General features: G+C 37.6%; 2 protein-coding genes across 2 annotated transcripts; one reads left to right on the top strand and one right to left on the bottom strand.

Moving 5' to 3' along the window:
• Positions 1-868: 868 nt before the first annotated feature.
• Positions 869-5,649, bottom strand: LOC133873238 (uncharacterized). The gene is made up of 3 exons (XM_062310971.1): positions 5,416-5,649; positions 1,263-1,433; positions 869-1,111 (listed from the first exon to the last, which is right to left on the bottom strand). The coding sequence occupies exons 1-3, from the start codon at positions 5,647-5,649 to the stop codon at positions 869-871; spliced, it is 648 nt and encodes a 215-aa protein (XP_062166955.1).
• Positions 5,650-11,167: 5,518 nt separating this feature from the next.
• Positions 11,168-14,716, top strand: LOC133873237 (uncharacterized). The gene is made up of 6 exons (XM_062310970.1): positions 11,168-11,471; positions 11,556-11,686; positions 12,032-12,113; positions 13,927-14,084; positions 14,186-14,461; positions 14,561-14,716. The coding sequence occupies exons 1-6, from the start codon at positions 11,168-11,170 to the stop codon at positions 14,714-14,716; spliced, it is 1,107 nt and encodes a 368-aa protein (XP_062166954.1).
• The last annotated feature ends 10,951 nt before the right edge of the window (positions 14,717-25,667 follow it).

The following is a 25,667-nucleotide window of genomic DNA, read 5'->3' as shown; positions in this document are numbered from 1 at the left end:
GCTAAAATATCTCACGCCATCTTAGACAAGATACGATACTTCAAGGCATTAAATTTCTACCATGCCAAAGCCTCAAACTCAGTATCTATGTCTTCTTTATTGACATCCTCTTCACATATGTAAATGTCCTCTTCATGATATACATCCAAAACTGTTTTAGCGGGTCGAACAATGTCATTATTTCTTATGTGTTCCAAAAACCTTGATCAACCAGTAGGAGCTTTGACTGTAGCAACTGTAGTAGAACCACTTGTAGAACGGAAATTTTCCTGAGCACTTCGTTGCAGTTGCAAAATAGATGAATTATGAACCGATACATATACCTCATAAAACTCATGAAGAACAGATTAGACATTATCAATGTTCATAGAAGCTTTAGGCTCTAGGTTAATTAGAGGGAAACAAAAATTTATCAAATTCATTTTGTATCTCGGATCCAGCACAGCTGCTAGTGCCATCAATAAATTGCAATTACCCCAACACTTCTCAAACTTATTACTCATTTTACTCACCGTTGCCCTGATGTACTCATTATTATATCCTTACACTTCAAACCCAATATTTCTTTCATCCTCCAAACCCCAAGTAGAAACAGATTTGAAGTTGGGTATTCACTGCAAGATACTATGTTAATCACCTCATTGAAAATTGACAAAAGTTGGTTCACATTCTCAACTTTCTCCCATTCTTCAGGACTTACTAACCATTGAAAAGCTTGATCACTTTGATGGTACCTAGGAAATACTTTTTTGAATTGTACGGCTGTCGCCAACATCATGTAAGTGCTATTCCAACGTGTGGGGACATCTAAAGTCAATTTCTTGGAAGGGAGTTGCAACCATTTAGCAATATCACTAAATTTTCTCAACTAACTCTCAGAAGCCAAAATATACTTGATACCCTCTCTAACTGAATCAATTATGTCTCCAATTTCAGCAAGTCCTGCTTGCACCAACAAGTTAGTAACATGAGCACAACATCGCACATGAAATAATTGACCTCCAATAGGCAAGACTTCCCTTAACTCGAAATCATCTTTAAGAATTATGATGGCAGTATCATTTGCTTTAACATTATCAATTGTTATTGTAAATACCTTGTCCTCAATGCCCTAATCACCAAAACACTTTCAAAGTTTGTCAGCAATAACAACATTGCTATGTGGAGGTGGTACGTTACAAAAATTCAAAATTCTCTTCTGAAGGAACCAATCAGATGTCATAAAGTGCAAGTCACCACCATATATGACACTCTTTGTGCACTTGTCCGCGTATCTGTGGTGATGTTGACCTCGTCCACTGCCCCTTCCCCAACAATGTTTTCAACTTCTTATTCTCAATGTTGTACGTAGTAAAGCAGTCATTCCTAATAGTTGCACGACTAACCTTCTTCCAAAGTGGATTTAAGGACTTACAGAACTTGTTCATGCTCCACTATATTAAAAGGATAATCATGGCAAAGAATCAAGTGCGCAACAAGTTCTCTGGATCTTGAAAGTATAATTTGACACAATTAGATCCCTCATCGCATCAAGATTAAGGGCAATGGACTTTTGGTTATTGTTGGCAGCCACATATTTGAGACATGCAACCAGATGCCTGCCAAGTGTAGAGCTAGAACTTGAGCTGGAAATGGCAAACAACCTTTTGCACCACTTAAACTGCGATTTCTTGACTCCACCAACTTCTACAATAACAAAGTCATTCCAAACAGGCGAAGTCTTCCGCCTTTGTTTCTTTTCATATGCATTCTTTCAGGATCTTCATCAGTAATAGGACCCATAGTTGGGGCTTCATCTTCTAGGGAAGGAGTTATCATCGTGTCATCCCCACACATAGCTAGATTGACTTCTATAGATTGACTTGTATCTTCCTTAACTATACATAAATTCTAAAAACAATTAAGAATGGGTTCTAAGTTAAGTAAACAAACTAGCATATTAATCTAACACAAATCAGCTTCTAACATAGTGGATTATAACGTGGCAGATTTTTAAGTAGCATAGAACATGGCTGATTTTTAACAAACAACTTAAACAAGGAAAAACATACTAAAACAACATGGCAGAAAACACAACTAAAACAAAAATACTTACATCCATCTAACAAAAAAACTCAATATAGCATATTTTTAACAAACATAAATTCAAAATTTGTACATACAATATCAGTTTTTCCATAACTATACTTAAATTCTAAAAATAATAAAGAATGGGTTCTAAGTAAACAAACTAGTATATTAATTTAACATAACTCAGATTCTAACATGACATATTTTTAAGTAGCATAGAACATGACTAATTTTTAACAAACAACTTAAACAAGGAACAAACATACAAACACAACATGGCAGAAAACACAATTAAAACAAAAATAGTTACACAATTACACTAATTAATGAGGCAAATACCTTATAAGATAGCAAATAGCAATGACTATCAAGTCCCGAAAAAGAATGTTGGCTAAATGAAGATATTTGAGCCCTTTGAAGCAACTATTATGCCATATGTGTAATGTTAGTTACTCAGAAGAACATTGATAATTAAAATTACAAAATAAGTAATAATATAACACTGTATAACGTAATATAACTTACCAAAATAAATAGTTGCAGGAATGTTCCATAACAAAATACAACATAGCATTAGCAATGTATTTCCTTGATGCAAACAAATCAATATATAACATAATTATAAATTATATAACAAACACAATACAATCAATACTTTGCCAATATCAAGTTTTGAACAGATTAGAGATTATAAGAAAATGGCAGATTACAGGCAATGTGTGATTATTACATAATAATTTTTTTAATAATAAAAAAAACCATATTATAAACATTGGTAATCTTTAACTGTGAGACTATAAACACTAATAATCTTAAAACAAACTAACATGTGAACTAAGAAATGATTGTAAATTTATAAAGAACATAAAGAATAGTAACTAGTAACATGTAAAGCATAAAGGCAGAGTTGCAGAGGAAACAAACAGGATGAGTATGATTCTTGTCCTATAGAGTAGTCTGAGCCTATACGTGTACCCTCTGAGGGAAATAAAACATTAGGAAGGGAACACGAACACAAAACAAAACCAAAACTCATAAGGATAAAAGAGAAGAGATTAGAGATACAAAATCTTCACACTTTAACACTCGATGTGCCTAGGTCATAAACTCGAAGTATTATGGCAGGGCCGAGGGGGTTAAGATTTTGTAAAACACCGAAGGTCCGAAACACATGAAAAGGCCTCGGTCTTGGCCTCCCATACTCTAGTATTTATCTTTTTTCAATTCCTCAATACTGGAGTAGAACTAGTGGAAAATCTTTCGTGGAAGCCTTAGGAGGCATGAATATCATATCAAAATATTGTAAACACATCAAGATATCACGCAAAGCTCTTGAATTGAGTGACAAAAATGGAGGTACAACATAGAGAAGCTGAAAAAAAAAAAAAAAAAAAAAGAGAACGAGTGAAGAGGCCTAGTTGGAAATTGGGTAGGAGAATACCCATCGAACGACCTAAATCGCACCAATGGTGACAAGGCCAACCTCCAACTGTTGGATCCAAACAATCCAATGGTTGGATGGGAACTAGTGGTTCAAATTGATAGGTGAAATGGCAGACAAAGCATTTAATGGAACATTAAATTTTTCTCATTAGACCTCCCCTTCCATCATTATAGACTTGCAGTTGTAGATATTTTATCTTCTCAAGCTTCCCTCCTTGGCGTCATCTTCGTCATGCCTCACAATGAACGAATCAGATGATAAAAAAGTAGCAGATCGTGTGGCAGGCCATTGGATTTCATCACGATTCACAGAAGTGATGGAACCCTAAAGCGTTCTCAACTCTCAACTCTCAAGGCTGAAAGTCTCTGATATGAAATCTCAGTGAAAAGAAAATAGAAAAGCCCCTAAACGGCTAGACCTAAAGGAGGCTAAAGGATTGTGTCCTGTGGGAGTTGACGAGCATTGAAGAGGTTTTCGAAAATCAACGCAGGACGTGGTTGTAGGCTGTAACACGCGTAAAAAATACCAACTTCAAAAATATCCTCCAGTCCATTTTTTGTGAAACCGGAGGCATGTCTGCAGTAGCATTGATCTTGACCATTGATTAGGATTTTGAAAATTTTCAATCATTTCAAGTTGTTGGATTACTAAGCTCATGGAGTTATGCAGAACACCATATAACTCTCACATCTCTATGCCATACAGTTGTAATCCATATTTAAAATCCAACAGCTACAAACTAAAGCAAATAAATTGAATGGCCAATAATGTTGCTAGGAAATGTTAAAACTTAAACGCATGCACTATGTGATACCTTATATTTTAAGATATTAAATAAAATATCTTAAAATATGATTTAAGGTCTAATAATAAGAATAATATATATATATATATATATATATATATATATATATATATATATATATATATATATATATATATATATATATGGAATAAATATTCATCCATTTAGGTATAAATATTTAAGTGATTAAATAGTGTATGAGAGTTGAAACGGATTTGGAAATCAAATTTAAGTCAAAGTCGATCGAGTGATTATAGAATTGATCGAGCGACGTTTTAGCAATTAGAATCGATCAATCGACATAATAATCAATCGAGCGATTTTATATCAATAGACATTGTTGATCTAGCGACATAATCAATCGATCGAGCGACATTCTGCAGAATTGCAGAATCTCGTCCGAACACTTGTTTTTCTGATTTTTATCAATTCTCATCATTTCTTTTGATGAGTCATGGCACACCTTTACATATTCTTGACCTTAGACGAGTTCTTGATCAATCCTAGCCATCAATACTTAATCTCAAAGGAATTTGGTTAGAGAATTATTATATTTAGTTTGAAATCAATTCTAGTTGGTTAAGGTTAGAAAATATCTTGATGAGTAATTATTATTATATTCCTTCGGAAATAAATGAGTCATCTACCCATGTGCAAATCCTCAAACATTGATCCAAACTTGATGCACAAGTATCTATCTCTATCCTTAGATCAAAACTTAAGATATGAGATATTTTGGTGAATGTCGATTATTAGGGCTGGCAAAACGGGTCACCCAGCACGACCCGTTAAGACCTGTGACCCGTTTAGCCTAGACATCGTACATGACCCGTTTATGTTAACAGGTCGAGGCTAAAGACACAACATGAACACAATAATTTCACGGGTCACCCGACACGACCCGTTTAGATTAAAAGTGATTTTTTTAAAAAAAAATAAAAAATAAAAAATAATAATAATCTTTTCCCTACAACTCTGGAAACTCAAATTTCTACTACTAATCCGTCATTCCTCCAAGACTAAAAAACGAAGATTGGATGACTTGTGCCTCAATTCAATTGGGAGTCTTGGGACTCCAACAGCTCAAGCACATGACCGTCCTCAAAGTCTCCTCTGACTGCCTCAGTTTCTCCTCTCTTGCTTTGCTCAGAACCATTGCAGAAGTTGAAGGAGAAAGGCTCTTGGCCTGAGACATGGACCTGAGATGGTTCTTGGCATTTTGCTGCGTTGATCTGATGACATGATTCCACCTGCAGATCCCCAGCTGGTCTTTCATGGCCTCCACAACTCCAACACTGGCTGCCAAAACGGCTATGCTTGTTTGACTCATCTTCTATATACTCTTCACAACTCGCTTCTTAATTTGCTCTTCAACTTGAAAACAACGAATTCAACAAATTAACCTTGTGTGACTAACAAAACTGATGATCCAAGAAGGATATATGTGCTTGATGATGAAGCAAATGATAGAGGGGATGTCCCTTATATATAGATTGGGAGAGCCATGGGAAGTTTGTGCAGCAAAACCACGGGCGGCAGCTGAAGGAAAAAAAGAACTTTTGGGAAAAAGTTAGGGTTTTGATTTTTGAACTTTTCTGTGTTTAGTGTTTACAGTGTTTGTCACTTTGTGTTTTCGAGGGAATAGACTAAAACAGAAAATGAGAAAATCATAAATTGTGTTTTCTATTTCCCCCCTTTTTTATTAAAAAAAAAGAAAAAGAAAAAAAGGTTAATAACTTAATCGTGTCTAGCGGGTCACCCACGGGTGACCCACCACCTGACCAGTCAAGCTGAGTTAAACGGGTCGACCCGTTTATGACACAAACCCGTTTAATGTAGACCCAAACCCGCTAATTTTGTGTCGTGTTCGTGTCGGATTATCGGGTCGTGTCAAAATTGCCAGCCTATTGATTATTATTCCTTTTAGATAGGATGAGTCACCAAGCTAATGATTACTAAGATTCCTTTATGATGAGTCATACATTAAGATAGGAGATATTTGTGATTGCTTTGGGTAAATCACATACGGTTTCTTCTCTCCTTTCTTTCTTGGATTCTTAACAACACATAACTCTCTTCCTTTTTCCTCTTATCTTCTCTTGTGATGAGTCATGGTGCAATGATTAATATTCCTTGAGATAAGGTGAATCATCAAGGTGCAACCCCCTTCACGTATAACTTCATTTCCCTTTCATGTTTAATCATCTTCTTTCTTCTCTTTCTCATCATCACATGCATGACTCATCAAGGACAACTCATCCTTTAGCAAACTTGCTCTCCAAGTTGGATTCTAGCCTTTGGATGAGATCATGGTGGATCATTCTTGGCCCTTTATTCCACTATAAAAGGAGCCCCTCCCTCATACAATTCTCATATCTCCCTCTCGGCTTCTCTCTTATTTTGTAAACACTCTCTTCTTCTATTTTGGTTTGGTTACATCAGGAGAAATGAAGCAGCTCTCTTGCTCTTCCTCTAGTCCTCTTTATATTGGAGTTGCATCAAAGAAGAAGAAAGTCTTATCCTCTCTCACGTAGATGGAAAAGGATCCTCTCTATCTTAGTTCTTTCTCTCCTCTCTAATATTTCAGATCGGCCGTCTTAGGTAAGCTCTTTCACTCTCTTTATATTGATCTTAGAAAGAAAAGAAAAGAATATGTGTTAAGGAGAAGATTAGAGGTGGAATGGAATAAGAAAAGAAAAAGAGTATTGTTTTAGTTATAAAATATTTCTTTGAAATGGTTTTAAGATTAAATGTAAGTTTTACAAAATATTATCTTTTGAGATATTTTACAAAATATCCTAGAAGATATTTTGAGATATTTTACAAAATATCTTAACAAGATATTTTGAATAAAGATTCTTATCCTTTGATTTTATAAATTATGTTTTAAAATAAGGTTTTCAAAACGAAGTGATTAAAATATGAATCATGCCGTTGTAATGCCCGAGTAAAAAGTAATTACTATGAAAAATGTATTTTGGCAATTATTATGAAAAGGGTATTTTAATAATATTTATGAACAAGGATATTTTGGTAATTTAGTTATAAACGCAATTATAATGCCCAAATAAAATATGTGGCATTATAATTGAAGGATTTTATATGCCGTTACTCTGTCAAAATGATAATAGGATTAAGAAATCAGAAATGAGAATAGGATTAAAATATATTGTTAGTGAATTATATTAATTCACTATTGTGTGTATTGAATGGTATTGCAGTGTATTTCCTGTGTGTTTGGTTTATGATGTTGACAAAAGGGAAAAGAATGAAGAAAACACAGAGAAGAAACGTTTTGTTGCTCTCACGGGTTGCATCTCTTTTGAAAGGAAAACAAAAAAATTCTTTGTTTCGTGTGCTACGTTTTAGCCCTTTCTCTAGAAGCTTTTGTCATCAATTGTGTGGAAATCCTTTTGGAAGCAGAAGGATGTAAGTATCTTTATACTTACTGAGGGTGATGCTGGTGGACTTTTCCTTAATGTGGTGTTTACTGCCTTATTTGTTTGGTTGTGCATGTGAATTTGCATATTTTACTGTTTTAATTAAACTGGTTAATAAGCCACTGAAACCGTAGGATTTCAGTTACGCTGGAACCATAGGATTCCAGTAAAAGAATAATAAACAAGCCACTAAAACCGTAGGATTTCAGTTATGCTGGAACCGTAGGATTCTAGTAAAAGATTACTAAAACTTGGTGAGGTGACATTGGACCGTAGGCTCCAGGGGATTATAGGATCCAAGCAACGTAAAAGGGGGACCGTAGGATCCCAATCAACGCGCTAATACGAATCGTAAGATCCATTACGAGAGGAGTGCTTGAAAAGATATAATTAAGACTTTGCATATAAAACTATCATATCACTTCTTTATGATTATATTTATATTCAGTCTATGACTATGATTAGCTACCATTGGCCATAAAATTGCATATACATATAATCTATTTTACATTGTGTTGCATTTCATAAATAAATCAGCATTCATCATATTATTGGAAACAGCTGACTCACTTAGGTATTTTTGCATTATTGTTTCTATCTGTATTATTTATTAATACAAGATTTGAGGATGAAGAATATCAGGACTATCTAGATGCTTAGATGGATCTGGGTAGCAGTCCTTTAAGGCTAGGTTGCCTCCTGTGTTGTGGTCTCTTGGATGTGATGGACTACCCTGCTTAGTTTATCCTTTCATGTACATATGTCAGACTCTTTTTATATGTCTCTTTGATGCTATGATATTTTGTTATTGCTAATACTTTATTAAGTGCCGCTTGTGGCACGTATGTTATTATTGAGATGTATTTATATTATTAGAACAAAGGTTATTAATTTATATAATGAAGTTATTCTGTCAGATCTAATGTGTCATTGTAAAGAAAGAAAAATTATATTCCGCTGTCAATTTATACTCTGATGACGTCGTTGTTGATTTCATAATAATACGTGGAAATCGAAATTTTCACTTACACCTTTTTGTAAAAGTGCGGGTCGTTACACGCCATGCTTCTCAGATCTCACTTTTCAGCCTTTATCCACGTGTGTTGTAAGCTTGTAAATGCGTTATGCCTAGAAGAAAAAAATCATTATGCAGTTGAAATTTTCATGCGATGTTCATATTGAAAATTCACTAAATTGACTGCAACTGTACATGGAATTAATTTCTTGCGATTTACTTCATTTAATTTACTTATTAACTTAATAATATTAATTTACTATATATTAACTAAGTTAGTAAATTTGAGATCATATGGTCTAAGTATTATCATATGATTCAACAATTCATATGATCTTAGATTTTAGATCATGTGATCCAACGATTCCAAAGTATTTAACGATAATACTTGGATCCTATATTATGATAATAATTAATTTGTAATTATAACAAATGCATTGTTAACTTCAACGCTAATCACTTAATTTGAGAATATATGAATCAGATTATCATTATTACATATTAATTCATACATATGATATAGGATTATCTATAATAAATAAGAATGATAATTATGTATCATATTTATCCTAACTCATAAGTACCTAATGATAATACTTAGATGAAATTATATGAGCCAAGTATTATCATATGATCATATGAAATCACAATTCATATGATCTTATTTTGGATCATATGATCTAATCATTCATAATTATCGAATATACTAATACTAATAATAATACATTAATACTTAGATCATATGGTCATATTCATTATTCATATGATAATTATATATTGATTAAGCAGGGTAATATAACTATAAATATTAAGTAATCTTATATATATCTATATATTGTTAGCAGTTTGAAGGCTCGATTTTTGCTAGATTTGTGCTACCTTTTTTTGTCCAATCTATATTTAGAAGTATATATTGTATAATTTGGTAGGCTTTATTCTTACCTTGTATAGCTTTATTCTTTCCTTTATAATGGCTGATTTCCAGCCTTGTAATGTGCAACAGTCTTTATATAATGGAAGTAACTCTTAGAAGGAGAGTCATTCAGACCAAATCCTTATTTTGACATAGTATCTTAGCCCCAATTCTCTCTGCTTGGGTGATTTTTTTATTTTTTTTTATTTTATTTTTTTATTTTTTTTTTCCGAGTATTTTTCTAGGTGTTGGCCGTAGTGTTTCTTAGAATTTTTTATTTTTTATTTATTTATTTATTTCCCAGTGGTGTTTGATCGGCTGTTGTTGGGTTGGTGTTTGGTCGACTAGTTCTAGTGATTCTCTTGGTTTCTCGGCAGATCGGTTGAAGTTTCTTGTTCTTGGGTGATTTGCGATGCATCGTGATTCTTTGGTCCCTGGTGCGGTGCGGTGACTATGGTTTTGATTTGCACGAGTCTTGTGTGTAGTGCATGGTTTTCTCTTCACGTGGGTTTGGCCTGCATGAGTTTTGTGCGTGGTGTGGTGAAGCCGAACTCTTTGGGTTGTCATCCGATCTTGTGCAATCTTGGAGAATTTTTGGTATCAGGTTCTATTTTTTCCATATTATAATTTCGGTGCTGTGATTTTTTTTTTTTTTTTTGGTATTGTTCAATTTGGCTATTGGGTCTTGCGTGGTTGTTGTTGGGCTATGGTTATTGAGTTTTATTGCTGTTGGGTTTTATTGCTCCTAAGTTTTATTTTGCACCTATTGTAATTTGGGTTGTAGTGATTTGGGCTGTGGGCATTTGGGTGGTGTTTCTTCTGTCAATTTTTGGTGGTTATTATGTTAGGAGAAAATTATATTGTTCGCCTTAATGGCAAGAATTAAGCCAGTTGGGAATTCCAGCTCTGGATGTTTGTGAAGGGGAAGGAATTATGGGGTCATTTGGATGGGTCTTCTACGGCTCCAACTGATTCCAAGGAACTTAATTCTTGGTAAAGTTGGGATGCCAAAATTGCTTCTTGGCTACTCAGCTCTGTTGAACCTCATATGCTCAACAATCTTCGTGGGTTCACTACTGCTAAGACGATGTGGGATTACCTTCGGCGAATTTATTATTAAGATATTTCTGCACGAAAGTTTCAATTGGAGCTCGACATCGGAAACCATCATTAGGGGAATCTTTCTATTGAGAAATTTTATTCTGGTTTCATTAATTTATGGAATGATTATTCTAGATTGGTGCATTCTCAGGTTCCCAAAGAAGCCATAGTAGCACTACAAGCGATTCACTCTGAAAGCCAGCGGGATCAATTCTTGATGAAGCTCTGACCTAAATTTGAAAGTGCACGTCCTGGGTTAATTAATCGCACACCTGTCCCATCTTTGGAAGTTTGCTTGGGTGAACTCTTGCGTGAAGAACAACTTCTTGCCTCATAGCTTGGCCTTGCTCAAGATGCTGGTGGTTCTGAGATGGTTAATATGGCCTACGTGGCTCAAGGCAGAGGACGATCCAAATCTCTGCCACAGTGTTATAATTGCAAGGAAATTCAACACATTGCAAAACATTACAAGAAGAAATTCTGCAATTATTGCAAGAAGGTGGGTCATATCATTAGGGATTGTCTAGTACGTCCTCAGAATCGATCCGTTCCTGCTTTTCATACTGTTGTTCAGTCCACTTTTGTGCCTTCATCTTCCACACAGCTCGTTGTTCAGGTTTCTTCTTCCAACATTACTCCCGAGCAGTTTCAACAGATGATTATTTCAGCCATTTTTGCTCTTGGTCCCTAAGGTAAGAAACATCTTCTTACTTCTCCGTGGTTAATTAACTTTGCGGCTTCCAATTACATGACTGGTAGTCTGACAGCTTTACATTATGTTTGTAAGTATGATGGTAAGCAACATATTCAGATCGCCGATGGTAGCACAGTTGGAAGTTTGGGATCGTCCTTTACTAATGTTTTTATGTCTCTTGATTTATCTGCCAATCTCATTTCGGTTGGACAATTAGTAGAAGAAAATTGTTATATTCATTTTGATAATTTTGGTTGTTTTGTGCAGGATTAGGTGTCGGGACAATAGATAGTGAAGGGGCCTAAAGTGGAACGCCTTTTTCCTCTTCAGTCATTTTCCATTCCTTGTTCACTTTCTATTGGTTGTTCTGCTATTGCAAATAATAATAGCCAATTGCGGCATAAGAAATTGGGTCATCCCAACTCTGTAATTTTGACACATCTTATGAAACATTGTTATTTGAATAAAACAAATGAGTTTTCTTCATTGTCATTTTATTGTGGTCCTTGTAAACTTGGCAAAAGCAAATCTTTACCTTTTCCTTTGCAGGGAAGTCGTGCTTCTACCTATTTTGAAATTATTCATTCTGATGTTTGGGGTAAAAGTCTTGTTATTCTCATGCTCAATACAGGTATTTTGTGACATTTATTGATGATTATAGTCGTTTCACGTGGGTCTATTTTCTTCGTTCTAAAGCTGATGGGTTCTCAATCTTCCAAACTTTTGTTGCCAATGTAGAAACCCAATTTTCTACTTGTGTTAAGATCTGACACTCAGATTCTGGGGGAGAATACATGTCACATGCTTTTCAATCTTTTCTTCAATAGAAAGGTATTCTCTCTCAGCGTTCGTGTCCTTACACTCCTCAACAGAAAGGCGTCGCCGAGCGTAAGAATCATCATTGTTAGTTTATAATTGGCCACATTCTATTGGACAAAATCACTTCTTTGTAAAGATGCTTTTTAACTGGGATTGCATCATTCGTCCGGACAACGTGGATTCCCGTCCGGACCTTCCTCTGTGTTGAGAAGCTTCGAGCTGCTCCAGCTTGCATCCGTCCGGGCGATTCAGCAGCCCGTCCGGACGACTCTCAGTGTTCGATCAAGCTTCAAGATTTCTTTCCAAAAAATAGATATGGGAAGATTGCTGCCACCGTCCGGACGACGTGGATTTTCGTCTGGACGCGCTCATCCATAAGGCAAGTATTGCAATTCAAATCCAGACGTCCGAATGCCAGTCATCATGGTCCGGACGCGCGAGCATCAGATATGGAAATTACGTGCATCAAATCAGCCGTCCGAACGACCATCCTCCTGGTCCAGACGCGCGAAGCCTCTATATGGAAATTACTTGCAAGGACGTGCGACGGTCTGGACGACAGGGCACCACCGTTCGGACGCGGCTCATTTCAGGAAACAATTGATCGCACAGTTGTCCGTCCGGACGGCCCATGACTACCGTCCGGACGACACCTATTTTTTATCAAGCCAGACGCTCATTTGAGCCGCCAGCCTATAAATAGAGGTCCCCAGGCTTGAGAACAGCAAGAATTTGGTATTGAATTCCATTAGTGCTTAGAGAGCTATATTGTGAGATTATTGAGCTGAGTTGATCTCTCTGAAGCCATTACTGTGTGTGCTGTTGCTGCGCTTAATCTGAAGTCTATCTTAGGGGTTGGCCCTAAAGTAAAGGATTCTATTGAAGACCCCTTCAGGTAGGAGACCTGGTTGGGAGGCGTTTGTGTTGGGTTACACGTTAAAGAGTAAGGTACGACCATTGCATCAGGGGTATGTGAGTGCTACTACTTTGTATCTAGTCTTGTCTTCTGAATAGTGGATATCCTGGGTTTGGCTACCCCAAAGTGGTTTTTCTCATATTGAGTTTTTCACTTCGTTAAAAAAAATTCTTGTGTTATTTAATTTCCGCACTGTTATTATTTTGTTAACACTTTGTGCACACACACACTTAGAAGTCAATCTCAATTTTTCAATCATCTTTTAGATGCATGCTGTTCGTACATTGATGCTTGAATCTTTTGTTTTTTCTAGATTTTGGGTAGAAGCCTTATCTACGACTGTCTATTTAATTAATCTTCTGCCTTCTCCTACTTTGCATCTTGATTTCCATATTCTCGTTTGTTTGGTATTCCTTTTGATTATAATTCTCTGCGTGTTTTTGGTTGCATTTGTTTTGTTCACTTACCTCCCATTGAACGTCACAACCTTGCTGGGCAATCTATTCAGTGTGCTTTTCTTGGTTATAGTAATTCTCATAAAAGGGTTTTTGTGTTATGATGCGGATGCTAACAAACTTCGTATTTCTCGCAATGTGATTTTCTTTTTTAAATCAATATTTCTTTCTGCCCTGTCCTAATCCTGTGTCTTCATCTATTTTTCTTCCTCCTTTTGATGACGTGTCTAGTACTCCTTCTCGTTTTAAGCCAGGTCTTGTGTATCAGCGAAGTCGCCCACTGCCTCTTCCTTCCTTTGAACCGCCACTTGATCCTGTTGTTCAAGCGCCCTGCCGGTCTACTAGGGTTTCCCAGCCCCCAGATTGGTATGGTTTTTCTTCTGCTCTTCATGCTACCCTTTATACTACTTCTGTGCCTAAGTCTTATTCTCATGCTTCTACTAAAGAGTGTTGGCACCAAGCTATGCAGTAGTCCCTTGTCCTGCTGGAGTTAAGCTTATTGGGTGCAAATAGGTCTACCCTATCAAGCTACAAGCTGATGGCTCTGTCGACAGACATAAAGCTCGTCTAGTGGCACTTAGGAATTGGCAGGAGTATGGGCTTGATTATGAGGAAACATTCGCTCCGGTGGCCAAAATGACTATCGTCCGCACTGTTATGGCCATTGCTCTTTTGAAAGGTTGGTCGCTTCGCCAGATGGATGTGAAGAATGCATTTTTACATGGTGATCCAAAGGAAGAAATATTTATGTCTACTCCTCTTGGCTTGTTTCCAACCTCTTCTGTTGAGGTTTGTCGCTTGAAGCGGTCTCTGTATGGTTTGAAGCAGGCACCCCAGGCCTAGTTTGAAAAGTTTCGTACTACTCTACTAGATTTCACGTTTACTCAGAGTCAGTATGACTCCTCTATATTCTTTAGCAAGACTGCCCTTGGGATTGTTATCCTTCTTGTGTATGTCGATGATATTGCGATTACAGAATCTAATCTCCAGTTAATTGAGCAACTCCAACAACGCCTCAAATCTTCGTTTCATCGTTTCATATGAAAGATCTTGGTCCCCTGTAGTATTTTTGTGACGACCCTTTTTTTTTTTTTTTTGAAAACTTACAAATGAGTCATCATAGTGGCATGATTACATGTCACAAGCCAACACATAGTACACATTCCACAACATGTACCTGATATATCAGAGTTACATAATATATGCAACGGAATATAAAATCTAACTGCGGAAGTCAACTTCATAATTGTGAATTGTTCATTACACAAAAGAGCCAATTAATGTCTATCTGTTTAAGGCTTAAGCATATGTTATACATACAAAAGAATGGCTACATCTACGTGTTATAAGTCACACTAGCCATATACAAAATACACATAAGGGACTATCCGAGTCCGACACATCTACGACTCAAGTGACGTGCTTAGTCGTAGTACTCCATATAGTGTGCAACAGAGTCATCCTCCGCATCATCTGTACCTGCATCCAAAGAAGCTCCATCTATATGGTTGTGGTGGTAGCCACATCCGTATAGGTGAAAGTGTGAGTTCACCGCCTCAATAAGAAGTGCCATGGCCTCAGTAATATAAAATTCACTAAGTATACAATATACTCAAACATAATTGCATGCAGGGTTCAACAGCGTTATTCACAAATCATTAAGTTCACACAACAACACATTATTGAGTACAAGTCACGCTGTTCATCACATTTATATATTATCATGGTTTCTACTAACCATATTCCACGCATACTATGAACAATATTCCACACATCTCATGAGTGCTAGCACTTCAATGCTAGGCTTACCATAACACCCCCGTAAAGTTACGACCCGCAGGGCACACATCTTACGTGTGCTAGTACTTCAATACTAGGCTTACCACACATCTCACAAGTGCTAGCATTTCAATGCTAGACTTACCGACAACACCGCCCATAAAGCTACATCCCGCAGGACACACATCTCACGTGTACTAGCACTTCAATGCTAGGCTTACTACACATCTCAGCCAAGAGCTACTACCCTTTAACCTACCACTATGCCAGATACCACAACATTGGACTTACCATCTGTCAACTACAAGTTCTCATTAATCCAAATTACCACATCATACTCCTATTGTTACACATGTATGTCCAAACAATTTTTTCCATCTACACACATCCACAATTCCACCACATATATATATATATATATATATATATATGTGTGTGTGTGTGTGTGTGCGTGTGTGTGTGTGTGTATTCAACATCATGTTATTCAATCCCTAATAATTCACACATATCAATTTAAACCATCTCAACATAATTCTTAATTTAACACTTCACAACTCATTTATCAATACATATCTCCATCAAAATTCCGCAACCATATACAACCAAGATTTATCCACATCCATTTATCCGTACAATCTACAATTCATTATATCCCAACTCAATCACAAAGAATTTTATCAACAAATTCTATAATCATAAACAACTAAGATTCATCAACATCCATTTATCCATACAATTTACAATCCAATATATTCCAACTCAATCACAAACAATTTTATCAACAAATTCCATAATCATAAATACAACCAAGATTCATCAACATCCATTTATCCATACAATTTACAATCCAATATATCGCAACTCAATCACAAACAATTTTATTAACAAATTCCATAATCATAAACAACCAAGTACCAAAAATGTAAATCTAAGTTCCTAAGGTTCCTCAGTGAGTAGAATACTCACCTTAGGCCGTTCACACACCAATTCCGACGACTCTAAGTTCAACTCGCAAAGCGCCACTAAAACACAATATAATGCACTAATTTAGCTTCATTTTTATTAATTGCACTGAGTAGCACTTTGAATCACTCAAAGGCTATGTCATAAATTACCCATAATATTCTAGGGTTTCTAAACACATACTCATAATTTAAAAATGTTAATCTAACCGCAATAATATTAACCCATGGGTATTCAGTACTTAGGGTTAATCACATAAAACACTAGTTAAATAATTATACCCAAAAGTTAGGGTTATAGAAATCTTACCCAAAGTTCACCAAACTAAAATCCAAGGTTTGGGTAGTCTCAAGCAACCTCCTAGTAGATACCTAAAGAATAATTAATAGGATTAAACTCACATTTTATGAGATTTTACCCAAAAACTCAAAAATATGAATTTAGCAATTTACCTCAAAACAATTGGTCAAAACGTAGATCCGCACTGGCGTCTCACCTTCTTTATATATATATATATATATATATTTATTATGAGAAGGGCCGCGTGGCCCTTCTCTTTTCTTTTGGATGCGCCCCAAAACGGGGCGCATCACATGTGGGGCGCAGGTGTGCGCCCCACCTGCTTCAAATGAAGGGCCGTACGACCCTTCACGCTTCTTATTATTATTATTTTTTTCTTTTTTTGTTTATTTATTTTCTATTATTTTCTATTTTCTATTTTCTTTGCATTTTTAATAACATTAACTTAACTTCTATCAATTATTTACCTAAATATTGTATTTTAATTACTACAAAATGTCTCGGACGTCACAATTTCCTTGGACTTGAGGTTCAACCTTGTTCGAATGGCATGCTCTTATATCAGCATAGGCATACCCAAGAACTTCTTTCTTTAGCCGGCTTTCAAGACAGTAATTCAGTTCTTACACCTATGAAGGTCAATTTGAAGTTGCATCAGGCGGATGGTGATCTCTTATCTGATCCTTCGATGTATCGGCAACTGGTGGGCAGTTTGAATTATTTGACTATTACTCGACCTGATATCTCGCTTGCTATTCAGCCAGTTAGTCAGTTTATGCAGGCTCCATGCCAAACACACTTCACCGCTGTCTGTCGTCTTCTTTGATATCTCAAAGGGACATCTAGTCGCGGCTTGTTTTTCCCTTCCGGGAATTCTTAACAGTTGGAGGATTTTAGTGATGCCGACTAGGCTGGTTGTGCGGATACACGTCGTTCTGTTATTGGTTAGTGTATGTTTCTTGGCGATGCTCTCATTTCTTGGAAGAGTAAGAAGTAGCCTCGTGTCTCGAAGTCATCCATCGAGTCTGAATATCAGGCTATGTTGTCCGCCTATTCTGAAATTGTATGGCTTCAAGGGTTGTTAGGCGAATTTAGTGTTTCGCAGCTTACTCCTACTCCTCTTCATGCTGATAATACTAGTGCTATTCAGATTGCTGCCAATCCCGATTTTCATGAGCACACCAAACATGTTGAAGTGGATTGTCATTCCATTCGTGAAGCCTTTGCTCGTCAGGAGATTACTCTTCCCCACATTTCCATTGAACACCAAACCGTTGATGTTTTCACCAAGGCTTTCTCTCGTCCTCGCCATTAGTTCTTGATTGACAAATTGATGCTTCGCGATCGCCAAACATCAATTTGAGGGGGGATGTTAGCAGATTTGAAGGCTCGATTTGTGCTAGATTTGTGCTACCTTATTTAGTCCAATCTATATTTAGAAGTATATATTGTATAATTTGGTAGGCTTTATTCTTACCTTGTATAGCTTTATTCTTTCATTTGTAATGGCTGATTTCCAGCCTTGTAATGTGTGACAATCTCTATATAATGGATGTAACTCTCACAAGGAGAGTCATTCAGACCAAATCATATATATATATATATATATATATATATATATATATATATATATATATATATATATATATAATCCTTTAAATCTAATTGTTTATATATATGATCGAGCTAACGAGTCAAGCGAGCGAGTCGGGTCGAGCTTTATACGAGCTACGCTCGTGAGCTCTAAACGAGTCGGGCGAGTGGGTTGTTCGAGCCTTATACGAGCTAGGCTCGCGAGCCCCTATCGAGTTCTGTTGAGCGAGTCGGATATGTATCACTTATTAATCAAGCGAGTTTCTACTATAATAAGCGGGTTTCTACAGCAACGAGCTCTAGCTTGGGTTGGGTTTTACCGACGGGTATCTGGCGGGTTGTCGGATGAACTGGTTTATTTATAGCCTACATACATTTATTTCTCACAATATTAATAATAATATATATTTATGAAAGGGCCGAAATGAATAGGGCAAGTTGTAGCAAGCAGGAATTTACCCGCACCTCGGTGTCAAAGAGCTTCACCCGACTCACTAAAGAGAGGGTACATGTTTTTCATGTAAATAAATAAGATTTGTTTCGAGATACATTGTTTGATAGGTTCTGTATATAATGTTTGTTTTTGTAGGAAAGAACGTCAGGGTAGGGTACGTATACCCCAAGAGAAGCAAACTTTTTATATTGACTCACAAAAAAAAAAAAAAAAAAAAGGATAGTACCCCTGTCAATGAGAAGGTTGTGGAAAAAATTGTGAGTGCAAACAATGTAGTAGGAGCCCTTAAATTATTAGGAGGAATGTTAGACATTCAAATACTTTTTTTCTAGAATTTGATTCCAATCTGATGTAACACAATTTCATGAGATCTATAATTTTTGGAAATATGTCACAATCCTATGGGATTGTGACACATCAGGTTGGAACCAAATTCTGGAAAAAGATGTTGGGATATCAAACATTTCTCAATTATTAGTAGGCTTAGCAGAGTTTTTTAGTTTTATTGATTATTTCGTCTCATAGAAATGATATTTATGTAGATAACTTTCAATAAAATACAGGACAAGATGGAGGAACTAATGTCGCAAGAGCCTCCATCGATCATCTAGAGTATGTATGCAGGGGACAATACAATGATCAGCACCGAACGATGTATATGTGCAGGTCATGGGCGTGAAATACCTGGGACGTGTCCGCGGAGTGGGGATGGGACCTACACCCGGCAGATCAAGCTCTAGTTTGTCTAGGGCATCGACATCTGCCTCCCATGATCCTGGACTTGTGAGTCATGAAGTTAGTCAATTTCAAGCTCAAGTACTGAGTTAGATGCAAACGGCACATTAGAATCAGATGGTTCAGATGCAAAATGGCGCATCAGAATGAGATGGGTCAGATGTGAAAGCTGATCGAGATGCTTATGGAAGGTGGGGAGAATTGCTTAGGAGCGCAAGGAGGAAATGCGATGAACGTTCCAGACAGAATCTACCCCTTGTGATCTTGTCCCACTACAAAAAAAAATGTTTTTTGCCACGTGCAATTCGCCACGTGTACGGTCACTGTACACGTGGCGAACTGTTAGCCACGTGCAAGTGGCCACGTAAATACACGTGGTGAATCCAGGTGACACTAATTGGACAATTGGCCGCGTGTATTATTATACACGTGGCCAATAGGCCGATTTTTTTCTTAATATTTAATGCTGTTTTTTAATTTCTTTTTATTTAAAATATATATATATATATATTTACTAAAATTCTCCAAAATTATTTTATCTAAAAATATCACAAAATCAAATTACACAAATTAATCAAAACAACAATATTTAAAAATTTTAATACCATGTACTAATAAATGTATTCGTTACTAACAACAAATACTTACACAACAATATTAACAAATTTGAAAATCTTGATATAATAAAGTTATTCGTTACTAACAAAAAAAAAAAAATACACAAAATATCTACAAATCTGGAGGACGTCGCTGCGGATCACGAGGTGCAGTCCCGGGCGTGAACTCGCCAACCGGCGATTGTCCCGCAAGAGATGGTGTAACGGGTGATGGAGTCCCGAGAGGGGATTGTTGGCTCAGCAATTGTCCAACAGGCGACACCGGACCAATCGTTGTCGCATTACCTGCAAGTAATAAAAATAATTAACCTATATAATATTATATGCAAATTTAAACAAGTAATGAGAACAAATTAAAAATAAACCTAAGTGTATACATAATATGAACCATACATGCAGGCGCACTACTAACAGACGACGTACTACCTATGTGTGCAGGTGAAGACTGCTGAGCACCAGGGCATACGAACGATAATCCTGTAGAGGACATGAAGGCCTCAACCTGTCGCATGCGCTGCTCCATAGCATCAAACTGTCGTAGGCGCTGCTCCATGCTGTCAGCCCGCTCTCTCTCGGCCCGCACTATGCCCTCCAACCCGTCATTCCTCTCTCTCTCTCGGCTCGTAACATGATATCCATCTCCGCAATTTTGTGGGCAGCCCAATCCTGAGACGTGCCCTCGGCCGGTCCCCCCCGTGTGCGGGCCCTATACGAGAAACAAATCCCGCGAACAGGAGTAACGTTCGGCCCAACCTGCTGAACCCTACCCCCATACTCGGGTCGCCCAACTGCCTGCTCGTACGCGTCGCCAGGTGCCCAACGCACCGTATATGATGAAACGGAATCCGTGGCAGTAGGATCAGTGGACAAACTCTGTGTCATCCGCTCCTGTACGTCGTCAACATACAATACACTGGTAATTAATAAATACTTTATCACACGCATAACTAATAAATATTAATAACATAGAACAGTAGCATACGCATAGGTCCCGTGTCCGCTCGTTCAGATAAGTGCCGTCTTTCCTTGTGTGCGTCTTCACAAACGACTCGGCGCGAGTGGGGGGCGTGCCAGATGTAGATGCATGTCGCCATACAGTATAAATATATAACAAACATTGGATATTCATTTAATGTTAAGAAAGAACAATTACGCACAAATAAGAATTAAAACATTTACATATTGTTTCATACCTCATCGTGATTAAATCTGGCATAACTTTTGGACCCCAGACTATGGGGGATGTCATTCTGCTCTCGCAGCCGCTTCATTCGTTCAGACCTCGCCTTTGCATTGAACATTCAGAAAAAAAAAATGTAAGAATTGACACACTTAATTACTTATGTGCTATGATTAAATGAACTGTTTATTAAAAAAACACAACATTATAGTAATACATTCAAAGACCTACATACCTTATTTCTTTTTGTGCACCACTCATGCAGTACGTCCTCCACATCCGTTCGGTCATACTTATCAAAAAACGTATCTGGCATTCTCGCACGTATTGTCAATGGCGTGTCACCGTCTCGAATATTTAGCTGGGTCCTCAACTTCGACTTCCACGAACGGTGCTTACGGCCCATATCACCCCAGAATTCGTTCTGTGCGAGACGCTGGTCGACGGATACGGGTACATAAAATTCTTGCTGCACATTCAATTTAAGGATTAATTTTAGCAGTTCAACAAAAACTTAATCTTAACTTTAATTTCACTAAATACATATATTAGTTTCATACACATACCATTATGGCATCCCACAATGCCCGCTTAATCTGCTTATCTACCTTTGCCCATTCGTCCCGCAAGTGAATGTGGGACCCGCTCGGTAAAAGCTTGCCCGCAGCCCGTCTATAACGATTGCATGCTCGTCCCACGGGTTGTGTTGCAGCATTGTACTGCAACACAACTTTCTTCCCCCTCGGGAGCACCCAATTTCTCTCTGGGTCCTTAATCACCTCAAAATAGATGCTCCCGTCTGGGTTATACCCTAGTCAATAAATATAAAACGTTAATATATTAACACTAAATAACTTAATTATATTAATATATTAATAAATTAAAAATTCAATTTAAATATTATACGAACTTACTAAATTAAGATATAATGATGTATAAAAATGTACTTACCCATCAGCCGAATATGATCGATCGCTATGAGCTCGATCGCTGGGTCGCCAGCATGCTCCTCGCCTACCTCATCTGCCGGGTGAGGCTCATCATGATGATCGTCATCCGAAGACATATCCTGGGGGACATCATGGGCCAACTGATCAAGACCCAACATCACATCGTCCCCCTCATGGGACATCTGGCTCTCCCCCACATCTGGGTCCTGACTCTCCCCAGAAAGCGGCAACTGGCTCTGTCCATAAACAGGCACCTGACTCTCCCCAGGTGCCGGGCCCTGGCCCCCTGCCGGTGCCGACATCTGTCCTGACCGCATAGCCGGCATAGGCATCCCCCCCCGCTGTGACAGCGGAAATCTGTCATCCTGATTCTCACTATCAGGGTTGACTGGCATAGGTGGTGTATGGGGGTATGGATAGTACAACGGGAATCTGCTCAGATCATGACACTCTCGCGCCCACCATCGATCAATATGACCCGGTGTGGTGATCCCCAACTGCGAGAACGTCGTGTATGGAGAAGGAGAATATCCAGCTGAGCTCGTCTGGCCGGGATCTGACCTGCTCATCCCCGCCGTACCCGGGGGCAATGGTCTATAAACGGCGTCCGGGTGGTGTGGCCACGGTGTAGTATGTAGTGCCGCTGACATCGCCGGTGTGGACGTAGGCGGGTATGGAGAAGGAGAATATCCAGCTGCGCTCGTCTGCCCGGGATCTGACGAGCTCATCCCCGCCGTACCCGGGGGCAATGGTCTATAAACGGCGTCCGGGTGGTGTGGCCAGGGTGTGGTATGTAGTGCCGCTGACATCGCCGGTGTGGATGTAGTCGTGCAAGGCACGAGTAGGCGTGGTGCACGATGTGCGCAAGTAGGGGGTCTCTGGTCCATCGAATCCTGCGAACAAAAATGTAGACAAATTATTTGAAATTCGTATTAGTTTTGATATTAAAAAAGAATATGCATATTATACAATGAGCTCTATGCAAAATAAGAAAGTATTTTGAGTTTAAACGAATTGTACCAACAATAAATATAGCAATCATTGTATAACAGGAGCTTCAATCGGATCAATGTCGGGCTTGTCGTGATCGAATTCATCATTCATATCATGCAGGTCATCAGTGGGTAGTACGAGCGGTACACACTCGTGATATGCATTATCTACATCACTACTCCCTTCCCCCTGACCAACATCGTACACGTTGCGCGGTTTAGTCCTCACGGCACAAACCCAATTTGGGTTCCTTCCATCCTCGACATAAAACACTTGGTCTACCTGAGATGTAAGCACGTAAGGCTCGTCAGTAAGCAGTTCTCCCCTGTGGACGAAGTGAGTGAAGTTGACAAACGCTAGGCCATAATCGTCGACTCTGAATCCTCTGTCCATCGTGGGGTCCGCCCAATTGCACTTAAATAGGAATTTAATGTTGGTAAACTTTATTATCTGATGGATTGTTGGAATTAATGTTGCACGTTTAAGTTGTCTTTAGAATATTTAGTCAACGTGCTAGGGGTGGGATTATGTGCTAGTTGGGCCTCCTCTAAATATCGGGGCTTGGTTTTATTGATAACTCTTGTGTTTGAATAGTTGGGATTTATGTTTTCTTTCAGTTTTAGATTCTTTTCACACTTGCACACATGTAAAGCCTGCATTTGTTTCAAATGTTATTAGGCAGGCCAGCCTGTGAGTGGGTGTTAGAGTTTGGTTCTACACATGTAAGGCCTGCAGTTGTATTTTATTTTTGCAAGTGCACTATACGACTAACCTAAACCATTCCCAGCCCCTATTGATCATCATTTATCATATTGCAAAATATCCATACAAGCCCACTATGAGATAAAACGAAAGTCTTCTAAACCATTCCCAGTTATCCCCGTCTTCTGTTTATTACATTGTCTTGATTATTATTGTGAAACTCTTTTTTTCTGCTAAATGAAAATTCTTTTGCTTCACGGAATCCATCCATGTGTCTCAATCTTTGCTTGGTTGATGCTTTTACAGGCCCGTGAAATTGAAACATGGGATTCTTAATTCAAACGCTGATGCTACCGACAGTTTAGTAACACATGGATGGATCACAAAGTTTGAGGCACATGGATGCTTTGTACATTTGTACGTACAATGGAGTTCAGGGATTTGTTCCTATGCGATCTCTGGTCATCTATATACAGTTTTAGTAACTTCCTATTTATGAGTTCACTTGATCATTGTTATTGATATGTAAATGATGGTAATTACTAATTATCTGTATGGTGGTTTCCTTTGATGGTATATATATGTTGGTAGTAAACTAGTATTGTTTTATATTAGGAGAAAGAAGCTCCTCCAACATTATGATTTGTTGTAGTTTATGATTATGATTATGATGATGTATTTGATTAATGAGATGATGTATAAAATACTGTATTTATCTTGTGAAAAAAACGGGTATACTGTACAGTATACCCTTTTTTTTTTTTCTTTTTTTCATTAATAAGATAAGTTCTCGCTGGGTTTTTTTTTTTTTTTTTTTTTTTTTTTTTTTTTTTTTAAGTAACGTCAAGAATTTGAAGAAATTTTTTACTTCGTTTTCTTAAACGACGTAATATTTGATGTCATTTTTAAACGATGAAATTTGGTGTCGTTTGATGTTGTAACGATGCAAAATTACTTTGTTGACCTTGGATATCGCGACCAAATAAATGCGATGTTACTAAAACCATGAGAAAAAGTTCTTGTCGTTTTTCTGCCGTTCAGCGTCGTTCAAAAAGCGAATCTCAAATTTTTATTTATTTATTATTTATTATTTTATTTTATTTTATTTATTTATTATTATTATTATTTTGTAGTTGTATTGCCCACCTATAACTATCTTAATGCCTCACAAGTAAGCCTGTAATCGGCATGCTGCACTATCTGGTGCAGCCTATCACATTGAACAACCTCTAGATATCAGTAATCCAAGATTTTGTCTCCATGGGCTCTTGACTACCATCAAGTTCAGGGTAGTGGTGCTCACAGAACTCCTTAAAAGAGCAGCCTCTATGTTCCTCTTGATTCACAGGGCGTGCATGTTAAAGTTTATGGGCCTATTTCACTCTAAAAAAACATCTTGAGAGAGAAGGAGTTACAATGACTTATAAAGAGGCCAAATAAATATAAACTAACTAATGTGAGACAATTTAAGAGGGCGTGACATAGCCTTAGCTAGATGCCGTGCAGCTACAGCAAAGCATTGGGCAATGCTCGGAATCTCTTTATCATGCGATGGTGGTGGCAGTGGTATACCATCGCCCTGATTCATTTTCGGCTCATCGTGGTTGTCATCTTCCTTACCGCGATGGTAGCGACTTAATTGCATATCTCCTGCATCAGGACGTTTGATATTTTTAAACCTTATTTAGTTCTAAAACTTCATCCAAAAGTTGGCACAACGACCATTTTA

This window comes from Alnus glutinosa, chromosome 7 (genome assembly GCF_958979055.1).
Source record: "Alnus glutinosa chromosome 7, dhAlnGlut1.1, whole genome shotgun sequence".
Lineage (NCBI taxonomy): Eukaryota > Viridiplantae > Streptophyta > Magnoliopsida > Fagales > Betulaceae > Alnus > Alnus glutinosa.
This window is presented reverse-complemented; position numbering and strand designations above follow the sequence as displayed.